This window comes from Drosophila gunungcola (genome assembly GCF_025200985.1).
Source record: "Drosophila gunungcola strain Sukarami chromosome 3L unlocalized genomic scaffold, Dgunungcola_SK_2 000005F, whole genome shotgun sequence".
In the NCBI taxonomy this organism is placed as follows: domain Eukaryota; kingdom Metazoa; phylum Arthropoda; class Insecta; order Diptera; family Drosophilidae; genus Drosophila; species Drosophila gunungcola.
In genome coordinates, this window is record NW_026453180.1 from 4756817 (window position 1) to 4779641 (window position 22825).

At 39.2% G+C, this 22825-nt stretch overlaps 1 protein-coding gene across 2 annotated transcripts; it reads right to left on the reverse strand.

The window, feature by feature from the left end:
* Positions 1-198: 198 nt before the first annotated feature.
* LOC128259042 (UDP-glucose 4-epimerase) lies at positions 199-11155 on the reverse strand. 2 transcript variants are annotated; one of them, XM_052991158.1, is made up of 4 exons: positions 2882-3391; positions 2526-2771; positions 965-1255; positions 199-905 (listed from the first exon to the last, which is right to left on the reverse strand). In XM_052991158.1, the coding sequence occupies exons 2-4, from the start codon at positions 2766-2768 to the stop codon at positions 384-386; spliced, it is 1056 nt and encodes a 351-aa protein (XP_052847118.1). In that variant the 5' UTR covers positions 2769-2771; positions 2882-3391; the 3' UTR covers positions 199-383. The 2 variants fall into 2 exon arrangements, with proteins under 2 accessions (XP_052847118.1, XP_052847119.1); XM_052991159.1 differs by lacking the exons at positions 2526-2771; positions 2882-3391 and adding an exon at positions 10902-11155.
* Positions 11156-22825: the final 11670 nt, after the last annotated feature.

The window sequence follows — 22825 nt, forward strand, 5'->3', positions numbered from 1 at the left end:
TTTAGAGTGAATCAGTTTTGGATTGAGATCTGATTGCCCTCAGGTAAAATATGAGCTATTACTAAGTGAAAACTCCCAGTGACGACTTCTGCCACCTTGGCTCCGACCTTAATTACGCGATTGCGCCAATTGGTGCGCGTCAACATCAACTAACGTCAACGATGCCAGCGGTCACCAAACACAGTAATAGGCTGAGAGTTACATGACAACAGCGAAAAGCCTTTTTAATTACAAAGTACTTTGGATTTACATACACACACTTGCACACATCGAAAATAGGGGATACTACACGCGAATTTGGAAAGAAATATACACAAACTGGCTAACCTGAGTTATGGGGCAGGTGTAGTAACTCAGGAACTGACGGACGGGCAGACGGGCCACTACTTGTTGGCATACCCGTTGGGGTTCTGGCTCTGCCAGCGCCACGTGTCCTCGCACATCTTGTCGATGCCGCGCTCGGCCTTCCAGCCCAGCTTCTGATCGGCCAACTTGGCATCCGCAAAGCAGGTGGCCACGTCTCCGGAGCGGCGATCCACCAGGGTGTAGTTGACCTTCTTGCCGGAGGCCTTCTCGAACGCCTTCACCATGTCCAGCACCGAGTAGCCCACGCCGGTGCCCAAGTTATAGGCGAAGAAGCCAGTCTCGGCGATGTTGCGCAGCTTGTCCAGCGCCTTCACATGTCCCTCTGCGAGGTCCACAATGTGGATGTAGTCGCGCACTCCCGTGCCGTCGTGCGTGGGAAAGTCGCTGCCGTAGACACTCAGGCTGGCTCGTCGGCCCACGGCCACCTGGGCAATGTAGGGCATCAGGTTGTTGGGCTCGCCATTGGGATCCTCCCCAATCCGCCCGCTGATGTGGGCGCCCACCGGGTTGAAGTAGCGCAGCGATACCACCGCCCATCGCTGGACACAAAACATTGTTAGTTGGGATCTTAGAAAAGCCAAAGGGACTGACTACCCACCTTGTCTGACTTGCACAGATCCCTGAGAATCTCCTCGGTGAAGTATTTGGTCTTGCCGTACGGCGATGTGCAGTTGCCAGTGGGATGGTCCTCGGTGACGGGCAGGAATTTGGGCTCGCCGTAGACAGTGGCACTGGAGCTGTAGACGAACTTGAACACGTTGTTGTCGGCCATCGCCTCCAGCAGTACGTTCGTGCCGGTCATGTTGTTGTGGTAGTACTGCAGAGGAATGCGGCAGGACTCGCCAACGGCCTTCAGGGCCGCAAAGTGGGCCACCATGTCGATTTTGTGCTGTAAAAGAGAGGGGATTTATTTTGATTAGTTAAAAAATACATTAATTCGTTTTGTATAAAAAAACAAGAATTATTCAATGCAAAATGAGTGTGCATTTCGATTAGTTACGGAAATTGAGGAGTTTCCTTAATTGTAAGGTATGATAAGGATATATTTATACAGAAAAAATACTGTAATATTTATTTGTAAAAAAAGCAGTTTTTTTTTAGAAAGATTCAACCTATTTTGATATTTCTTGAATTACTCATTGGAAAAATAGTTTGTCAATGATTCGTTGAAGGTTATTAACTGGGAAATAGTGATTAGTGCAAAATCTATTTAGTTATCAGTATTCACAAACTTGATTATCTGTGGCCGGTTAAAGTTATGTATGTGCTATTATTTATGAAATACATTTAAATTTAGTTAGAGCTTCATGTTTTAGTTAAGATACATTTGGTATCTATATTATAAAAACAGTGTCATTATAAGCTTTGCGTTTTTAAAGCTCACTGATATTTCATGGCTGATTGGGTAATAAAATGCTTTTTTCGAGGCGTCAACGAACCTAAATAAATGAAGAAGACTGAGTGACTAAAGAAAAACCAACTTTTAGTTATTTTCTTCGGTATTTGGTAAGTGAAAACCTGCCTAAATGATCTATTACACGAATTTTAGCGAATTCTCTTGGTAATGTGTACATGTAAATTGATAAACATGCTTTTCTTAAGGCTTTAACGAACCTAAATAAATAAATAACTGACGGAATTGAGTACTAAGTACTTGCAGACCTGCCTAAATTACCCATTTCATTGATTGTATCGAATTCTTTTGGAAATAGGAACATGTTAACTTTGTTAGCTATGCTGAGTGATTGTCTTCCTATTTAGAACGAGTAAACCAGCCTAAATATACAATTACATCGGTTGTAGCGAATTCTTTTGATAGCAGAAACATGTTTACTTGGTTTTTTGGTGTTTTTGGCCTCCCAATCTTCTCGAGAGCAACGTACGTGCCCGGGAGTAGAATTGTGGATGTGGATGCCAGCGCGTCGCCGCGACTCGATTCCGACCTCGCCAAGTGGGTCTCTTGTTCAGGGTCGATCGGCGCGGTTCGTCGGAAGTGCCCGCCCGACCACTTGAACAAACAAAAAAGCGCAAGCGAAACGAGAAAAAGCTGATAGCGCGCATGCCAGATAAGGCTGATTGAATGGTATCCAGTTGGCACATATGTGTATGTAGAACATACAGAACTGCTGACGTGCCCATCGCACCACATGTAGTCTCACCTCCTGGAAAACGGAGCGCACTTGCTCCCTGTCCGTGATGTCCACTCTGTAGAAGTTGACCTTTTTGCCGGTGATTTCCTGGACGCGGCTCAAGGCCTCCGGCAGTTTGGCTGCTCCACTGCTGTACGCATTGCAGAGGTTGTCCACGCAGATGACGTTGTAGCCCGCATTGAGCATCTCCAGAACCGTGTGGGAGCCAATGTAGCCGGCTCCTCCGGTGACCAATACGGTGGGTGGGGCCATCCTCTGGAATTGTGTACGAAATTAGGCCACACGAGCGCGGAATTCTCATTGACGTCACCAAAAGCAAAAAACGGTTCTACCCGTCGTCTGCCGTGCAAAAACAACTCGCTCACCTGTTCTTTTTACAGGTGATTATGTTAAAGAGCTCCCGTATGGTGATTCAGTTGGGAAAAAAACGAGGGTTGCCCTTGAATGATGCCTAAAACGACCGATGTGCGAGTTGGGTGAGTTTGCAGACGAAGATGCGATTGCGATGCCAAAGATCGCTGACCGTTGAGTGTTAACGTTTCTTAACCCGTTTCTGGCACTCGTTCACTCATTCATCTGTGTTTTCGTCTTCGAACGTCCACGGCTGTGACTGTTTTGCTCCACGTTTGCTTTCCAACTGAGCGTTTAGCTCTGCACGACTTGTATTTAACTTGTTCTCCCCGTTCTGCGAGCCGAACTTCTTATCAGTTTTGTTGGTTGGGGTTTGGGGTTTGGGGTTGGGGGTGCTCTTAAGTGCCGATTATAGAGGTCACCCTCGAAGTGTCTTCTTATCAGCGTCGACCTTTGGCTTCCGTTTCCATGCCCATTTATGCAATTACTCTGGGCTTCTCTTTGGCAAAAAAATATTATCAATAGGTAAACAAAGTTACGGCGTTGCCAGATCAGCAGATTTTACTTTCGATTGGCGAGCCGTATTCCGATAAGTTCCCTGCTTTGTGATCGACATTTAAAATTAAACAAGCTTTGGATATTGCAAGTACCTTTATTTCCTTTGCACTGGGATTCTATAGTTTTGAGATGGACTCATCGCCATTTTCCGTTTCCATTTCTAACTTTCTAAATGAAGCGATTTTAATCTTTTTAATATATTGTGGTTATATTTATTTAAAGTTTCTGATTCCGAATAATTAAGTAAAAGTCGCAACTAGCCCGCTTGCATTTGTTTGTCATTATACCATCGTCAGAAACCTTTGGCTTGTAACGGACATTTTAAAATATTATTTTTATATTTTTTTGAATTTTTAAAAAAATTGTCTTGAGCTACATAGAAGCGGTCTTAATTGATAAACCTATTTTCTACGATCTGGTATCACTGTCAACATATTCTCTACGTTTGTGTAGATAATTCATTAATTTTACATGTCGCTTTTAACGGAAATGTTTTTCAAAAATGGCATTAAACATGTTATTAATATGTAGCCCAGATGAATCGATTTCTTAAGTTGCTAAAGCTAATTATAATCTAATGAAATATCAGTTGGTAGGTCAGTTAATTGGTGACAAAAATTCTAAATATTTTTGTATATATTTACAAATTAAATATAAGCGTAATTTCGCCATCGATCGGATCCAGTTTTCAAACAAAAATATCATTTGACTACTGACTTAAAATCCAATACAATCCCTGTTATCATTAAGAAACGGATCCATTCTTAAACGCAGAAGATCCCACTCGATAAGGCAGACACCATATACATGTATGTACATTTATATGCCATATAAACCATAAGACCATGCATACCGCATACTGGTCGTTGTATATTTTCAGATTCTCGAGCACACACATACTGACAATTGAGGATCCGGCCGACACATAACCGGAAATGAGTTAGTTGAACTTCCGTCATCGCTCGCCTCTGGATGGCCTGCAATATTTTTTATATGAGCGACAATAATTTGCACAGTCACAGAAACAGAAACCAAACCGAACAGAAAGAGAAAGACAGAGCTGCGAAGTCTCGAACTCAAAGTGGAAGTGGTCGTTCCTACAGTTATGTATATGCACACTGGTAAAAAAAAACGTAGTATATTCAAGTCGTTCACAATAAGCTTAAATATTTTTCGCTCTACTTTTCATCTATTGCGGCTTTACATTATTTTAATTATGAAAAAATAATTAATTACATAAATAAAAAAAAAAATGTTTGTCTTTTTTGAAACTGACTTTAATATCTGAAAGTTCAAAGTTAAATTGAAACTATATAAATCTTAAATAGGACACATTGTAAATTTATTACTTGACATGGGTTCAAATATTTTAATATTAAATCTTCCAATTGAATATTTTAAATTCAATTTCCAAATATTTATTTACAGATCCCATTTTCCATTTTTTTCAGTGTATAATATAGTGCGGTCTGGTCTATATAATAAAAGCGTTCTGGCACACACTTTATGGGGCGAACATTATGGCATCGGCATCGGCATTATCAATTCGGTGCGAGAGTCGTGGTGCTGGTGGGGTTAAGGTTTTCGGGGGCCTGTAAGCTATATTAATGTTATTGTGAACGCACTCGAAATCCGGGAAAGCGACCTGAAGATCGAGGGGTTTGGAATGAAGGAAGTCGAAGTTGGTGATTCTCCAAAAACACTTTTCATAAAAACTTGCCAGATTTAAAAAAAACACCACTATATTAATTGTTCTTACATTTACTTTTTTCATTGATTTTTCAATTTTAGGTATTTTAAATTAAAGTATTTAGTTGATTATATCCAAAAAACTAGCTCATAAGTTTAACAGTTTTCCAGACAAATAGATTATCTAAAATAGTTTTAAACATTGATAAACTCAACAACAGTATAAATAGATCCTACATCAAAGGATTTATTGATTTTTCAAACCTAAGAAATGTAAATACTTTAGGAACTATCTTGTTGTTCAATAAATCAATAAAAGTATTTTATAAGTTTAATTGACCTTTTAAGGCAAAAACTAATCTCAATATATATTGCTTTGTATCAATTCATAATTTGGTTACTTTAAGCGCTTAAATCTTTAAATCTCAAACAGTTTTAGTCAAGTAATTAATTTAATTATTTGAGTTTGTATTACAACTTCTTCCAAAATATACACTCATGGAACAAATAGAATTTTCTTCGCTAGATTAAATGTAAATTTCGGTTATCCATCTTAATAAAAGCAATTTTCCGCATTATTGTTTTCGCCCGATAATCATCTACGTTCTGGGTTCTGTGAGAAGAATTGGTGCCCACAGCACTGAAACCCGGACTCCGGGCACTTCAATTTGACATCGGGGCGGGAATATGGGGAAATAGTGAAAGTGCTGCACTTTTCACATGGCCCTGATCCAACGAGAGCGACTTTTTACTTGGACTTGGACTCCGCCTGGGCCTGGGCATGGGCCTGGGCCTGGGCCACCATAAATGTTTATCACAAATTAAGCAATTTATATTTTCGCCCGGCAGAACCCGCATGGCAAGAAAGGGCGACTGAAAGTTTTTCAATTCCTAAATTGAAGATATGGAAAATAAAATTCATAACGCACATGAACATATAATTAGCCAATTATCTAAAACTTTTCTATGCCCGATCCGAAGTTGAGACTACATACATAAATTCATCACACTTGAATGCTTGGGTATCTGGACGGTCTTTTAGAGTACTTTCGACTCGGCGACAAAGCACTGGGAAAATAATACTATTGCATACAAAGTGGCTATAAAATTAACAAGTTCCTAAATCCAAATGGATGATACTTCTTTTGATTGATTGAAAAATCATGACAAAATAAACATTTTCATAAATAAACAAAATTTGGAGTGCTTTTAATAGGTTCTTTGAATTCCATAGAAGTTAGCTTACAATGTGTTTTTAAATACTCCTTAAATATAATTTAAATTACCCTCTAAAAAAAATTAGATATGCGTTTTTTTTGTGGATAGCTAGAATTTGAGTACAATTCTTGGTAAATTGCTTTAAAAAACAAACGACTGTTGAAGAATATCGAATTTATTTGTTTTTATATGCAAAGAAAGCAAAATATTGGCGTGGATTCAAATTTAAATATAGATAGATTTTCTTTCAGTGGCAAGCTAAGTCTCTTGGCTTGAATTTGAGTACGATTCTTGGTCGTTTTCGTTGTGAGTAAGTGGAGTACAAGTACACGCGCATGTGCGGCGTTTTCGGCAAAAGTTTCTCACCAACAGGAGACACTGCGAAACAACAACTACAACAACATTAAGAACAACTACAGCAACAACAACAACAACAACAACAATAAAAACAACTACAACAACAACCAACAACTTGGTTGGCCAAAGTTTTACGCAAGTTCTCGACTTTCCAGTTGTCAGTGATCTCATTTCGTAGTTGTTTTTTTTTTTTTTTTGGCAAAACTACCACAAAGGCTTAGAAGGGGTTACGAGGGTTGTGGGGTGGGTATTTAGGGTATCTCGGCCTAGCAACAGGCAACAAATGATGAACACGTGTGTGCTGCTTCTGGCGAGGAAGATATAGTACAAGATATAGGGGGCAACCACCCTGAACGGAATTGGAATTGAAGTTGGAATCGGAGATCGGAGATCGGGGATCGGGGATCGGGGATCTGGATCTTCGGCACCCCTCCAGTTTTCACACACTTTTTACTTTTTACGAGCTATTGATGGCGGTGGCAATGGGCTTATGAATATGAATAGATCGCCCTACTTCCTACCTGAGCCTCCTCAAAGGTAATGGCAACTTAATAAGACTTCTTTGCGCCGAGGATCTCGATTTTGGGTTCGGTTTTTGGTTTTTCGTTGTTGGTTGTTGGTTGTTGGTAGTTGGGAATGGGGGTTAATGCGACAAAAGCGCATTCATACCATAGAAAATTTAATTAGTTGTCTGTGTTGGCTGCCTGCCCTTAGGGGCATGTTTATTGTTGCGAAAATGGGAAAAATAATGGGAAGCAGGAGGCGGACTTCGGTGGTTGCTGCAAGAATAAAGAGCCAAGAGATACATCTGCATATTGTATGGCAGGAAAACACGATCGAACACGATGCGAAAACAAACTTCAAGTAGTTCTGTGCATTCGTAATTTATGCCCTTTCGCCTTTGTTCTCCTTGTAACTTACAGGATTTTCACAGGGGTTCCTTTATGTTTCGAAAAACAATCTGAACTCGATTATAAACTAGTTTTCTTTAAGTCGTTGTTTTCCTTTTGCACGTGCATAAAGGCGATGCAGTTTTTAAGGGGAAATATGAGTGCACAAATAAAACTATCTTTTAATCTGAGAAAACAAACTATTAAATATATATAAATTAAATACCACTAGTATTATGAGTATTTAATCTGAAATAAAAAAGTAGATTATTGAATTAAATTTATTAAAAGATCTATTTTTAATCTGAGAGCTCCTAAACAAATTAAATGCTGTGCGTAGTATATAATCTCATTTGTATAACTATATATTAATTCATAATTTGTATATCAGAGCTTAATAACAGCGCAATTTGGAAAAGCCAACTATCACAGGCAATTTCCTACCAGTTTCCGTAACAATTCGAAATCAGGATCTGGCTGAGCGCGTTTCCTTTGGGTTGTTGGAGTGATATAATCTCCGTGGGAAATTCGAGGAGGAAAACACGAATCACACGAAAACGTGGCCAAGTGAAGGCCAACCCAAAACCGAACCCAAATCCAAGCCCAACCCACATCACCTGGCCAAGAGTACGAGTACAATGGAAAGTGCATTAACAGAGTTAGAGCCTCCGGTGATTTTTTTTCGTGTTTCTCTATTGCGGCAATTGCGGCTCTTTTCTCTTGGCCCACAGATGTATCTGTGCCTGTCTAAATGTATCTGTGTATCTGTTTCTGTGGCTGCAGCGAGCTTTATGGCCAAAGCCCCCCGACTTTCCCGGTTAGTGCCACCAGCCACATTCCGATGCGTATCCGGGATTGTGAAATGTTTTCATTTCAAGAAACGGAGACACATTTACCGCCGTCTAGCGTCTGCAAGCTGTCTGTATCTGTATCTGTTTCAGTGCACTAAAAAAAAATAATCAAAACCAGTTAAGTATCTTAAAATTATAAGCTTTATCGGGCTCCAATCTTTAGAAACCTACCCTATATAAAAAATTTATGCAGGTACTGAAATTTAACAGTATAGAGTTCAGATCAATGCCCAAAGGTAACAAGTTCAAACCAAAACTAGAAAGATTTTAATTTTTAAAAAGGATTTACTTCTTAATTTATTTTATCTCAGAACCTTACCATTTTAAAATCAAAAACAAACTTTGTTTAAACACAATTAATCATTGATATTTATTAAGTTTTTAATCATACAAGTAATCCTGTTTCTAACACACTTGTTTAGAACAAAAGAGTTTCTATGCCAAGCTTTTACAAAGCTGAATAGCTTTACATGAAAACACAACCCTAATTATCAGTCCATTGCATTTTCTTATTTTCACAGTTTTCTTTCGAGTGTATGTGCTTTCGGCTGTTTCTCTTTCTTTTGGCCACTCTTCTTCGGATACGTGCCGCATTTTAAACAATATCGGCCCGGCACAGTTGAAGCCAAGGAATCGGAATGCGATGAGCTAAGCTCCGTAGAAGTTTCTCCTGGTCAACTATTTCTGTATCTTGGCCATTTGCAACACTTGGAACTATTCTATTTATACGCATTTTATTGCAGCGAATCAACATTCCTTTGAGTCGAGCTCAGCGGCATACATTGGATTTATTAGAGGTATTAATATCGTTAACAGACATTTTGATATATGCGCTATAATAAATATTTCTCGACTTGGCTTTATATTCTATTTAAACGCAATTCTTTGTGTCTCTTTGTTTATTTTGGATTTATTTCATCGCAAATAGAAATAAAAGTTGATTGCTAACAAAAACTCGTGTAAATAACATAACATAAAAACTTCAAAATAAAAATGAATTGGGAATGTCCTATAATAACATTTAAAGACTTGTAAAACGCTTTGAAAAGATTCCAATATTTTTGTAGACATTAACAAGCCGACAAAATATTTCGGTCTTGTTTTTGAATAATTTTACGTCTTGGTCTTCCATCTTAATGAGATATAACAAAATAACTGCCCACTAAATTACAACTTAAAGTGGCACGTCTTGGGCCAATAAAACGTTTAAATTTAGTTACACAATGCATTCCAGGGCGGATTACGAATGTTCGCTCCAGTTGGCAGTGCCTAGAATATTACTATTAGAATTCAAGGAAATCGGAACTGGGAACTGGGAAGGGAAGTGGGAAGTGGGGAAGAAACAGCTGCAGCTGCCACGGGGCATTTAGAAAGTCAACCCAAATCCGAATCCAAATGCCCATGCCCATGCCCATTGCCACTCCGATTCCGATTCCAAATCCAAATCCATCGGATATATGTGTGGTATATACATACATACATACGTGCACCCCTGTGTGGAAATGTATTTATGTATGAATGCTGATTAGCACCTTGGCGATGGCATGTGCTATGCTATATGCTATATGCTATGTGCTATATGCTATATGCTACATGCTACACGCTATATATGCTGTGACTTATGTAAGCCAACGCGTGTTTGTGTTGGAAAATAATCAATTGGTAAATATGTTTATCACGACTTTTTCGGCCGCATAGCTTTCCACCTCTTTCCACCGTGCTCCACTTTGGCGATCGTTTCATGAATGAAAAAAGTCATTGGAGGTTGGAGTTTTTCGGGGTCTTCAACGGGGAGAGTTCATTGTCCACGTACTATAAATCGCTCCCCGAGTGGGCGACATACTAAAACTATATCGCTTATCGCCTCCGTAGCGTTATCAGCGTTTCGTTTACGACTGAAAAAGGGCTTTTGTAATGGGCAAACAAAGCATAAAATACCAACATCAAGTTGTTTAGATTCGGTCGCCGCTGGCATGCTCGGAATGCTGTTTACCCAAGCGGGCGCCCCAACTCCTCAACTCCACAACTCCACGTCCAACTACCAACTACCAACTCACCTTGGGATGACAGTCGAAAAAGAGAAATAGAGACAATATAGCAACAGCCACGGCGCAGGCGCAGCTCTTACACTGGGAAAAATGCTGACCTAGGCAAGAATCTTTCCAATATAAGAAACCAACATTTTGCAGAAAAGAAAATGATGCGTAAATTACCTTTTAAAACAAAGATGTAAAATACCAAAGAAAAAAAAAAATGGTTTTCGTTCTTTCAATATGTCTTGTAAATAATTAAACCAAGCAACCTTGTTATTCAAATAATTTAATTAAAAGTGGCCCTATGCGATTTTCATAGGTAAATGTTTATATTATTGATAAAATATTAATATATTCTTTTCTTATAATAAGTAAATGTTAGATACCCCACAAAGATACATTAAATTAAATAATCACTTTTAACAAGTAAAAAATTACCTATTTTATTCATGTCGATAAGTGAAGAGAAACAGTGAAATGCTGTGATCTTAATGATTGATGAGGTACGATTGGTGGCTTCTTTAGGCTGGATCAGTGAAACATAACCGATTCCCACGTAGGAATGCGAAAATAACAGTGACTCGGGAATTTTGGGTTTTGCGCGACGTGCGTGTGCTAAATTACACTTGTAAATAGGAACTACTTAAACTAAGCTTGTCTAGCGCTCTCCAGAGCGGAGCGGAGACTTGGGGGGAGAGTTGGAGCGGGAGAGCGTAGGTGGAGACCTTTGGAGGAACTGTCGCTCTACACTGGGAAAAAATACAAACGTTTAAATTAATAGTCCTTGTATTTTTCTAATATTATTATAATTGATTAGAAAACAATAATTTTGATACTCAGAGCAGGTGTGATGTTAATTTAAAAATTCAAATTAAATGCCTAGAAGGGTTTTTTATTGGAAGACTTTTGTTACAAATAACAATTTTATATAAATAAAAATAGAATCAACTTAATTTTATTATTTTACGTTAAATACAAGTACATTTTGTAGCAATTGAGTATGGGATAGTACGATCTTGTTGTCCTACAATAAGTATATTTTTTCCAGTGAAGTCTTTCATCCCAGAGCATTGTACTCACCTTCAACTTCTCAGCTCCCATCTCCATCTCTCGCACAAACTCGGATCGGTCGGCATCGGCATTAGTTCAAAGCTTTGTTACACGATATCGCTATATCGCTGTGTGTAGGCAAACCAAACAACAAAAACCATTGGAATGTGGAATGTGGTATTCATTGACAAAATCAGCTTTCAAAATGATCTCACTTGTATGAAAAACAGTCAAACCAAATCGAAAACCGGTTTCGTAGTCAAATCATTGAAGTAACAAACGTTTTTCGTTCGTTTTCCGTTTTTCCTCTTTTGATCCATGGTCTTTATACACATTAACATTAACATCTGTGCGTTTTTCACGCACGTGCCTGGCTCAAATTTAATAACTATAATTACAATGTATGTCAAGTCGACCGAAATTATATGCTGCCAGTTAACACTTTAAACGAGAGACAAGAAAAAAGCGAGGCAAAACAAAAAACCAACGAACTCAAAAGATCTACAAGAAGCGAGAATAAAAATACCTTGGGTAGCCTAAATATTTTCACACGCGCCGCGAGTAAAAAAAATAATCTTAAGGTTTAGTTTTTTTTTGTTTAATAAAAATAGCGCACAATTAGTGGAGCTGAGTTTTTTTCTCTTTTTGGGGGAACCGTAAAATGCTTAAGAGTTATCAAATTGGGGATTACATACCTTTATAAATAGATTCTGCGCAGGCGCGCCCGTATTTCTGTAAATTTATTAGTTTGTGTGTGGAATGCCTAACAACAAATACACAATCTCCATTTAACAATCATTAATTTAGACGTCGTTCCAGCGAGAAAGAGATGGAAGCGTGCGAAGGGAACGGTGGCGCTGCTCCCGCGATGATCACACGCTGCTGTGAATGGCCTGGAATCTGGAATGGGTAATGGGGAACGGGAATGGGCATGGAAGCTGTGTGGGAAAGTATGCCGCGCAGTCGACGTCGCTGAAATAAACAAGACCAAAAGCAAAAACAACAACAAAATTAGGTCAACATTTTTTCATTCACTCTTTTTTTTTGTTGCTGCCATATTTCGACATACATATTTTGTGTGTTTAAGTTTTTAGGTATTTTTTTTATTAACACAAACTTTCTATTGAGCGGGGAGTAGTTTTTGTTATTTTCCCTATTTATTTTTTTTCTTTTTTTACTCTTTGCAGCCACACACGAACTCAGCAGACCGTAGCATTAACCGTTAGTTTTTTTATAGCACTTTTTATGGCAATCCGACGGGCGGAACTTGACAATACAAATATCATTTTTAATTGACATTTATGATGTGATATAAAAACGCTCAGTTTGCTGCCCTGCAACTCTTTTGTTTTTTCGAATGTAAATTTGGTGGGGAACTGAAAATTGTGTTCAGTTTTCCCATCGATAGCCTATCGATATTCCAGTAAAAGGTTTTATTTTTACTGCTGACTTTACGGTTTCCTTGCAGACTATGAACAATGCAGAATAAATGGTATCACTGAGGGCACGAACCAAGAACACTGTTACAAAAAATTAGCTTGGAGGAATTGTTAAACGATCAAATAACTCAAAAATGTATAGTCTTAAAAATACTCAAAAAGTCAAAGTAATTTAATTTGAAAATACAATACTTTCTTCTTACTTCTTTTTACTTTATTTGCCTTCTTTAACTGAATAGTTTTTCTGCATAGCATCTCAGTAACACCTTGACATAAAAAAATAAATTTTTGGTATTTTCAACAGCATGTTTTTTTCAAATTTTTTGTGAATGACATTGATGCTTTTTGATATGTTTCTTACAGTCAACTAATATAACTATTTTTAAAGGATATTATTTTCCTGCTACCTTCCTAGCTTTAACTATTATACTTTTAACTTTTTTTATCTTTAAATGTTTCTCTACAAATCTTATTGATATTTTGATAAGAATCAATGAAAGAATCCTTTTCAAAGGACATGATTTATGATTGTTTCTATAAAGAGTACTTATTCTTAGTTTTCTTCCTCTTTTTTCTCCAAGTGATTGCTGCTCCCTTTTCCCTTTCCTCGTGTGTTCTTGTCCCGCTTCACTCAGCCCCTCTCGCTCGACAAAACGGTTCTTCTGCCTGTCGTTCCTTCTCTTTCCGCCACTAATGCCGTCTCGCCTGTCTGGCAGCCGCATTCTATGCTGGTGGTTGACTTGTTTGTGTCTCCGTCTCTCCTTTACTTCGCCTTCTTTTTGTGCTGAGTGATGCAACTTTTATGACTGTTCCCGTTTCTGTTCCCATTTCCCGTTCCCACTGCTGTTCCGAGGATCGGATCGTCAAGAAGAAACTGGTCTCGAAAACCCACGCTCAAATCGCATGACTCACGCTCGAAAAATTTCAATTTGAATTTCTAAATAACACACAGATACAGCACACACATGCAGCATCCAATTTTAGCCAATAAACGAGGTTTGGTGTGTGAGTGTGTGTGAAATCCGACTTACGAGTGTTCCCATCGAAGGTTAGGTTTTTTTTTTATAGGTTTTTTGGGATGTCAATGGAACCGCGATCGGCCGACGTCAAACAGTCTAAAAACCAAAAAACCAGTTTTAAAGAAATATTTGCTGCTGCTTCTTCTTCCACACACATACACTGGCACACTGAGTTGCAGTTCGAGTTTAGTTTTTCCACTTTCCCCTCCTGCCAGCGATATTTGAACTTTAGGAATGCGGTTGTGATTGCTCTTGGAACTCCTTGGAAACTGCTCTTCGTTGGAACTGCCTTCTTAGAGGTTTTTCAGCTTATTTTTTTTTGTTGGTTAAGTTGAGGTTTTATGTGTATTATATGCCCGTTAAATATTGACTGTTCACACTTTGGCATTTATTACTCGTTTTGGTGCGCGAAGAGCAGACGAGAGCTGCACGACCATGCGGCTCAACAAAAATTTACTGAATGAATATTTTCTTTTCTTTTGCGCCGATCTTTCGTCTTGGCGTTGGAATTCGCAGTCGGCAGTGGCAGCGACGGCAGCAGAGGCAGTGACAGAGGCGTCAGCTGCGGCGCAGGCAGCGACTTCGAAAAAAGTTGTACCTTTCGAAAGTCGTTTTCGTGTGTGTGTGTGTATCTGCTGGATCTCTGCTGTATCTGTGTATCTGTGTGCTAGAAAGTTTCGATACCGAACTATGTTTGAAGTCGCATGCATAAGAAACTTACAAAACGGCATTCCACAAACAAACCGACACTGCCCCTTCCAGACCCCCCTGCACCTCCTGCCCCATCCCCTCGCAGACCGTCTTCAGCCTTCCAAGCCGGCGAGAGAAGTATCTGTATCTGTACATATGTATCTGTGCTACTTTTGCATTTTGTCACCACATCAATGTATATTGCTCTCTCGCTCTCGCCCCCGAAATTCTTCAGCCTCCTCTTCTTCTTGCCTTTTTCCTATATGTTGTAATCTATGGAACAGTAAAAAATGTTGTGTGGCTTTCGTAAGTGTCTTTTTTGGAATTTTTTTTTCGTGTGTTTGTAGCTGGTGGCGTTCTTTTTTTTTCGTTTTTCGTAAACAACACACAAACACACTGGAAAATTCGTCATTGAACGGTAAAAAACAAAAATTCCAACGTGTTTGACTTTGCCTCTAGACAATCTAGCTATCTCGCTCGTGTGTGTGGATTTTTTCAATTACAAGTTTGTAAATGGAATTTCTGAACTTTATGTGAACGAGGTCATTTACAACAAACACAAGCAGGCACACACACATACACTCGAATAAAGAAGGGCGCGGGGCTAAGGTTGTTCAGGGAATTTTTGTTATATTCGTCATGAACTTATTTATAGGAAATTCCATAGGCTTTACTTGTTATTTATGGCTGCAGATCGCTGGGGGGATATTATATAAGGTCCCAAAAGCGGGGGAGTATCGGTCGTCTGACATGCATATCAAATGCCAATGGGACAATCCCCAACTGCCAGAGAAATATCACGAAAACGGAACTGAATTAGCTCCAAGTGATCGAGGGATTGTCTGCTGTCTAATACAGGGTTCAGAAAATATTTCCAGAATAAACTAAATGACGATTATTTGGATTAAAACATAGTTAAGAGATAACAACAAAATCAAGAAGTTTTCTACTAAAAATATTTTGTAATTTAATTAACATTTGTGTTAAAATGTATTTGGTATAAGAACCTGATCTAAAACCCCCTGGCGTATAACGAAAACAACTTGTTTGTTGCCCATTTAATCGCCACCGATGAGGATCCCTTCTATAAATACAACAAATGACTCAGGTTCCTTGAGTCTAAAGCCTATGAACCTTTCGTTTGATTAGCAATTTCTTGAATTCTGCGGGCGCCAGGTGTATTTATGTATATACAATCGTGCGCAATCAGTCCAGTCAGTCCAATCAATCCGCCCAACTGTCCCGTACCAATGCAATCCATTGACAAGCTTTCGTGGCCCCTCGTTTCGTAGGGCCCACTCCAGTAACTCGGCTTTACTGGACGATTGTCTGGGTGATAAGGTTTTCGGGGCGGCTACTTGACGCAAGAATTTCTGGAATTTCGAAAGTGTACACACACCTGTGTCCGCGGGGAGTGGGAAGTCAACCTTTTGAAACAAAAAAAAAAGCCAAAACAAAAACAAAAAAAAAAGGCCCAGACACAAAGCACGCGCTCAATCTACGGCTTATCAAAAGACCCACGATAGGCCCATTTAAAGGCCAAACTATAAATGACATGTGATGCCATATAGCCACGAACATACCAAGGGTACGTAATATGTTTAAGTTTGAGTCACATGCTTAACACTTACCGACCGGCCAAGAAAATAAGAAGCGCCTCAGGCGGAAATTGTAATTTCAGTTTTCAGTTTCTTTCTTTTCTGAAAAGAAAATATAAAAACAAAAAGGGGCAACGGAGATTTCCCAATCAAAAGCCTCTTGGACTTTCGACTGTTTGTACTATTTACAACATCAACAGAGCAACGTCAAGACCATAAAAATAATTAATACACCTTATCAGTATCAAGGGTATGGGTATGGGTATGGCATACCACTTGAAGCCACCTATGAAACCTATGACGTGGAGGCATTGGCATTACTGTTTTTATTCGATTTGAACTCGGTGTGCGTTGATGGTCAACGATCGTACGGTAGATACGATCCGATTCGATGGCAAAGAATTCCCCCTTTCGGTGTAATTACTTTTCGTTTGGTTTGGTTTGGTTTGGTCGAGTCAAGTCGAGTCGAAAGTCGGCCCGAACCGAACCTAATGGTAATACCCGCGATCTAATAGGGAGCACGTGATGCGCATACAGCGCACCAATCATTAGGAAGCAGGGGTGCACTTCGAAAAACCCCCTGTTCTGAATCATATGCGCTTGGGTGTGGGCTATAGCTTCTTTTGGAATCAACAATAACTGGTAAGAATGCGATTTCTGGTCAATGGTATACTTTTGGTAATAAATAAATAAATAAAATTTTCTCCGAGTGCACCTGTAGGAGCCGGAATGAAATGGAATCGGAATCGAGCCGTAGACCAGAGACTAGAGACTAGAGACTAGAGACCAGACCCCTGGCTAGACAAATTGCACATAATTTCTACTCGAGTGAGCGCGGTCAGCCGGCAAAAAGTGCACCGAACCTGCCCAAAACAACGGCAACGGGATGGATGTTAATGTGGATGTGGTTGCCGGGGGCTATATAGTGCTAGTAGTACCACTCGGATAAAAAGACGTCGACGACGCCGCACCGGGAGGATCCCAGCCATTTCATGAAAAATTATGTCGTGTACAATTTTATGCATGAGAGACTTGCACAGCAGCAAAAACTGGGCAGCGAAAAAACTTGGCAAAATTAACAGTGGCTCGTCAGTTTCAGTTGCAGTTGGTGGTGCCGTTGGTGGTGCAGTCGGTGGTGCAGTGGCCGCCAGGTTGGAGATAAGCCGCTGACGCCGCTGCAAATGGGCACACGCACACTCGAAAACCATCAACTGCAACTGCAATTGCAATTGCAATTGCGATGGGTAGGTACAGTGGGGCATGTATGTTGGCAAAAGTTGGGCGGTATGTGTGACTCTTAGACACGCCACAGATAAGTTTTTTTAATTTCATAAACAAGGAATGTATAGTCTCTATTTTTTAAAGCCCTTGTAAAGCTTTAAAAAAACGCAAATCCTAAAGTGAAAAATTTGTTTGAAACAATTTAAATTTGTTATATTTTTTTCAACTTCCGAAAAGCTTTAATCTTAAATATATTTCATTGTTTAAAACTAAATACATTTTGAAACAAAATAATACCTTAAATTTTTTTTTTCTAATGCCAAACGATTTTGATTCACTGTGCTTAGAAAACGAAGGCTGTCGGCATGTTGCATTAGCATACAAGTGTTGGGCAGCGCCACAAAGTCGCACAATTGAAGAGGAGAAAAGAAAAAAAAAAATAGCGCCAGTAGTGACAACAATTGCCCCGCTAACGAACCGCCCGACGGACGCCGCCCCACCCACCAGTAACAGTACCAGTACCAGTACCAATCCCCATTCTCGTTCCCATTCCCATTTCCATTTCCCTCCTGAATGAACCCGATGATAACGATGGGCAGAAGGATGAGGAGCAGGAATGTGGACATGGACATGGACATGGACATGGATATGGAAATGGAAGTGGAAGAAAGCGCAGTCGAGCGTCTTGCATCTTGCCACGCCACCCCGACCCAAATTCCAGTTGGATGCACTGTTCGCCGCCAGCCTTTGTATCCATAGATTCAACAGTATCTGTATCTGAATCTATGCCTGTGTCTATGACCAACCCATGATAGCTTTAAAAGCTAAAAAATAATAATTGAATTTGCAGTTAGTATGAACTACTAGAAATACTGAAAATTAAACTGAACTAATATAAACAATATTAACGAGAAGTACTGCAAATTATTATTAAACAATATTAAGTTGTTTAAAAAAACTTAATTTGGAAATAATATAATTTTCTTCAAAACTTTTAAAAGATTCTTTAAAATATATTTGGGACCAAAAAGGATTTGATGAGAAAAATTATTCATTCATTTCAGATTAATTAAGGACAAAAATAACTATGTTTTTCAAACCAAGCCTGTGAGTTTAAAATTAGTATGAAATACTGGAAGTATTGAAATCTATACGGATATTATAATAAATATGAAAGTCTGATTTTTAGAAAAACTTTATTTTGTTTTCAATTCTGAGTAACTATAAGAAGATACTTTAAAATGCATTTCGGACTGATAAGTTCACAATTTTTGTTGATCTAAGCCAACATCTATCATCTGTTTTCCGTAATAATCCTAAGAATATCAAGGAAACCCAATCTAGGTATGGCTAGATCACTCTAGAAAGTATTACCACTTTTTTTGTTCATCTCGAACACCATATACCCTGTTCCATGGCACATTCCTCATAAGGCGGATGCAGAAAAACGAGGAGCTCTCTCTTCTCTGTTGGTTGGCATAATAATAGCACATTCCTCGGCTAACAAACTGGCTGCAATCGGATGTGGATGTGGCCAAGTAGGAGTCATTGCCGTCGACGTTGGAGTTTGGAATCTGCTCCAAATGTGGGCGTCGCCTTACCCTTACCCCTTACCCCCCCATGACTGCCACTATTTGTGTGGCCCCCGCTGTCAACGCATGATTTGCTTCCCGCTTGCATGTCCGGATCTGATGTATTAATGACATTTGGCCCAGTTTCCAGTTTCCAGTGCCCCCGTCATGTAAAATGCAGCGTGGGGGGATTGGAAATGCGGCTGTGACTACGAATGCGACTGCGAATGGAGGAGGCTCATTCATATTCATAAATTGAACGTCTTTTTGCGTAAGCCTCGCAACGGAAGTAGTGCCCCTCCCACAATCGCCACTTTCTGAGACCCATTCATTCGCGTTCGCCCTTTTTTTGTTTTTTTTTTTTTTTTTTTGCAGCCAAAGCCAAAGCAGCCAGACAATGTGCCGCTCTATTTTCGCTGCATTCCCAGCCACAAAAAGTCAGACGCACACACAAAACGAAAGAGACGGCAACAGGGAGTGCGAAAGAGACGGCGACGGGGGGCAACACAGCAGCTAAAGTTCAAAGCACTATTGAACTCGGGGGGCCCAACAAAAACAAACTCCACCAAACACTTTCGCCATAAATAGCCGCAAGTGGAAGCGGGACGGGGACAGGAGGCATGGATGGGTTTTATCAACGGAAGCCAAAGTGGGGATATATATAGAGGATATATGGCGGGGGGTTGGGGGAAAGGGGGGCCAGGGGGCCAGAGACCCAAAGAAGTGAAAACAAAAGTGACTAATGCGAGTGTGCGAGCATTTCCGCTCACTTCCGGTGCGTACAAATGAGGAAGTGCTGCCAACTGCATTTTTGGAGTGGCCAACAAACAAGCACACAGAAAGAAATGATGATGCATTTTTGAAAACTACACAAAATGTCCCAGATAAATAAAAATATTTATGTTGGGTTAGGTAAGATTCCTTTTTGAAAAGCATAAAAAAAATGCATTTGACAGCAGTGGGATATTTTCCCAACGTATTCTGTTTTTGGAAACAGATTCAAGATTTTTTTTTATAGGAGTTTTTTGTTTGTAAAATAACTTTAAAGTTTTGTTGTCTAGTCCCTGACATGTTATGTAGCAATAATGAATTTATGCCATATTATTACTAACTTAGTAATAGATTTGATATAATTCCTACTTCACATAATATGAAAAAACTGAAATTGGATCTCGAGCTGCATTTCTTTCCGTGCATAATGGGCAGAGAGAAGGGATGGAAAGTGGCAAAAGAAGCAGCAGCTGAAAAGTCGTGAGTAGTAAGTAGGCAGAAGACTCGGCTGCTGATGAAGAAGAAGTTCCGAATGCCCCAGCTATAAATAAAACCCAAGCCAAAAGCCGCCAGGCCGGAAATAATGTGACCAAAACCAAACTGACGAACCAAATACGAGGATGCATGTGTGGGTGGGTGTGTGTGTGCTCGTGTGTGGGTGAGATAGTGTGAGTGTGTGTGAACTTCATTCATTCATAACTGTATGAGATATATAATCACAGTTGTGGGCAAATTAATAGTAGCGAATGGGAAGTCTACAAAAGGGCTATGACTTTAAATATACTAACCAGAGTTTATTTAAACTACAACCTACATCCCAAAAATATATTAATTATTGTTGAGAGATAAAGTTTTAAGTCAATTTGAACTTTTAAATCCCAAATTATTTAACAACAATCAACAATCTTTATATATAGTGCCGCATTATATTTAGTTTTAGAGTTTATGTACAAGATTATTAAAGAAACAATCAACATACCAACAATATATTAATTGTTGTTGAGAGATAGAGTCTCAAGCCAATTTGAACTTTTAAAACTCAATTTCTTTTAGAGCAATCAACAATCTTTACATTTCAGGTCGAAGTAGTGCCACATTATATTTAATTTTAACGTCGCCAACCGGAAATAAGTATAATTGAGTTTTTATTATATTATTACCACAATTTTGAGCTCAATCGTATAATGTAAATAATCGAAATCAGCTCATAAAGGGAAGATGGGTGGGGAAGTGATTCTGTCTTATGTTCCGGGCGATTGCGACAGTTTCAGAGCTCCAGTGCCCATCGTATTGAATGGCTGACCCCATAACAAACAACGACAAACGATAGAGATACGGATCCGTTCCGAACTTATCAGTTATTGTGTTTGTTGTTGCTGTTGTTGTTGTTAGTGGTGCTATTGCTGTGCCATGCGTGCTCAATGAAATTTCATTGAAATTTAGAACAAATCTATAAAATGCATCGAAGCAAGCAGATGGAGGGGCATGGGAAATGAGGAAATTGTGGTAATGGAGACTGGAAACGGGAACCACGGTGTGATTTTGGTCAGAGATAAACAAAGTACACCGCAAGAAATAAAGTTAAATATTCAAAATCAAATGGAATGAAAAGAGTGTTCAGTATTCAGCTTAATTTCCTTCGACAACATTTTTTTTATATACAGGATTAGGAATTCTTGGAAATAAATATTAGGTTATTTATAATTGATGACGATTTATTAACCATCCTATTGATCATCTCATAAGAAGCTGCTAAGTAGGCTACCATATTTAAATTAAAATTCATTGACGTAAAAGTCTACGTATAAATTTGTATTTACAAGATTCATAGTTTAAAATTCTCACTCAATTTACATATATTTATTTTGCTGTGATATATTGAAAACTATGTTGATTTTTTCAGTGCAACAGCAGCAGCAACATAAACACATTTTTAGTTGCTGTCGCTGTTGTTTTTGTTGTTGTTGGAGCGAAGACAGGAGACGTCGACGCTGACGCAGGCAGCGGCTGAGGCAGAGGCCGGGGCAGAGGCGTGGGAGAAGGGGCGGGTGACAAGGGGGCATGGTGAGGGGGCGGGTGACAAGGGGGCATGGTGAGGGGGCGGTTGTTGTTGCTGCTGCATGAATTTATGAATGGATGAAATCGTATTCGTGTGTGAGTGCCGTCGCAATCGCCGCATTTGTGTGTGTGTTTGTGCTGCGCTCGCATTTAATGAATGAAAATCGCAGACAGCGACCAAAACCTTATACACACACATGCACCCCCACACACTCACATTAAATCACACCCACACACACTCACGTACACCCATTATAGTAGTAACGGAAGTAAACCGAACGACAACAACAACAACAACAACAACAACAACAACAAACACAACTAACTCATTCAAGTCCAAATGCGAGTGTCTAAATAAGTCGCTTGAATGCTTGCTTGATTATCAGCTACTTGCCCGGATTATATAGGATTTAATGTGGCATATGGTATGGTATATAGTTGACTACTTATCGATTTAGTCTTGAGCCTCCCCTTGTTCTTTGCCTGAATTGTGCAGGATCTGCGTTAGTTAGGACCTAACAATTTAAAATGAGGGAATCGGACTCTTGAAAGTAAAATTCAATAGTTTTTGAGTTATATTTTGGTTATATGGGTATTATTTTGGTTTATAAAAAATAAACCTTTTTAGAAGTCGGTAAGAGAAAAACGTTATTGAATAACTCTCGGTTTTAGAAACTTTAGATACTCATACCCAAGATACTTAAACTTATATATACAAGACTGGTCGGATTCAGTATATAGAACTGGTTATAAAGAACTAGCCTAAATATTTGAATTTAAGTAAAGAAATCTTATTACTGAATGAAATTGTAAATTTAGCATATAAACTCTTCCTGAAAAGAATTTCAAAACTTAGCGTAACTCAACAAAAAGGAATTACTAATTACGCTTATTCACCAAGACTTCTCAAGAACTTTGGCGACCATTAGTGTTTATATAGATTAG

Bases quoted from the DNA above. Each gene is read 5' to 3' on its own strand.
- LOC128259042 (XM_052991158.1), bottom strand. From the start codon at position 2,768: ATGGCCCCACCCACCGTATTGGTCACCGGAGGAGCCGGCTACATTGGC. The intron at 1,256-2,525 runs GTGAGACTACAT...TCTCTTTTACAG, and splicing joins TGCGCTCCGTTTTCCAGGAG to CACAAAATCGACATGGTGGC. The intron at 906-964 runs GTGGGTAGTCAG...TTTTGTGTCCAG, and splicing joins ATCTGTGCAAGTCAGACAAG to CGATGGGCGGTGGTATCGCT.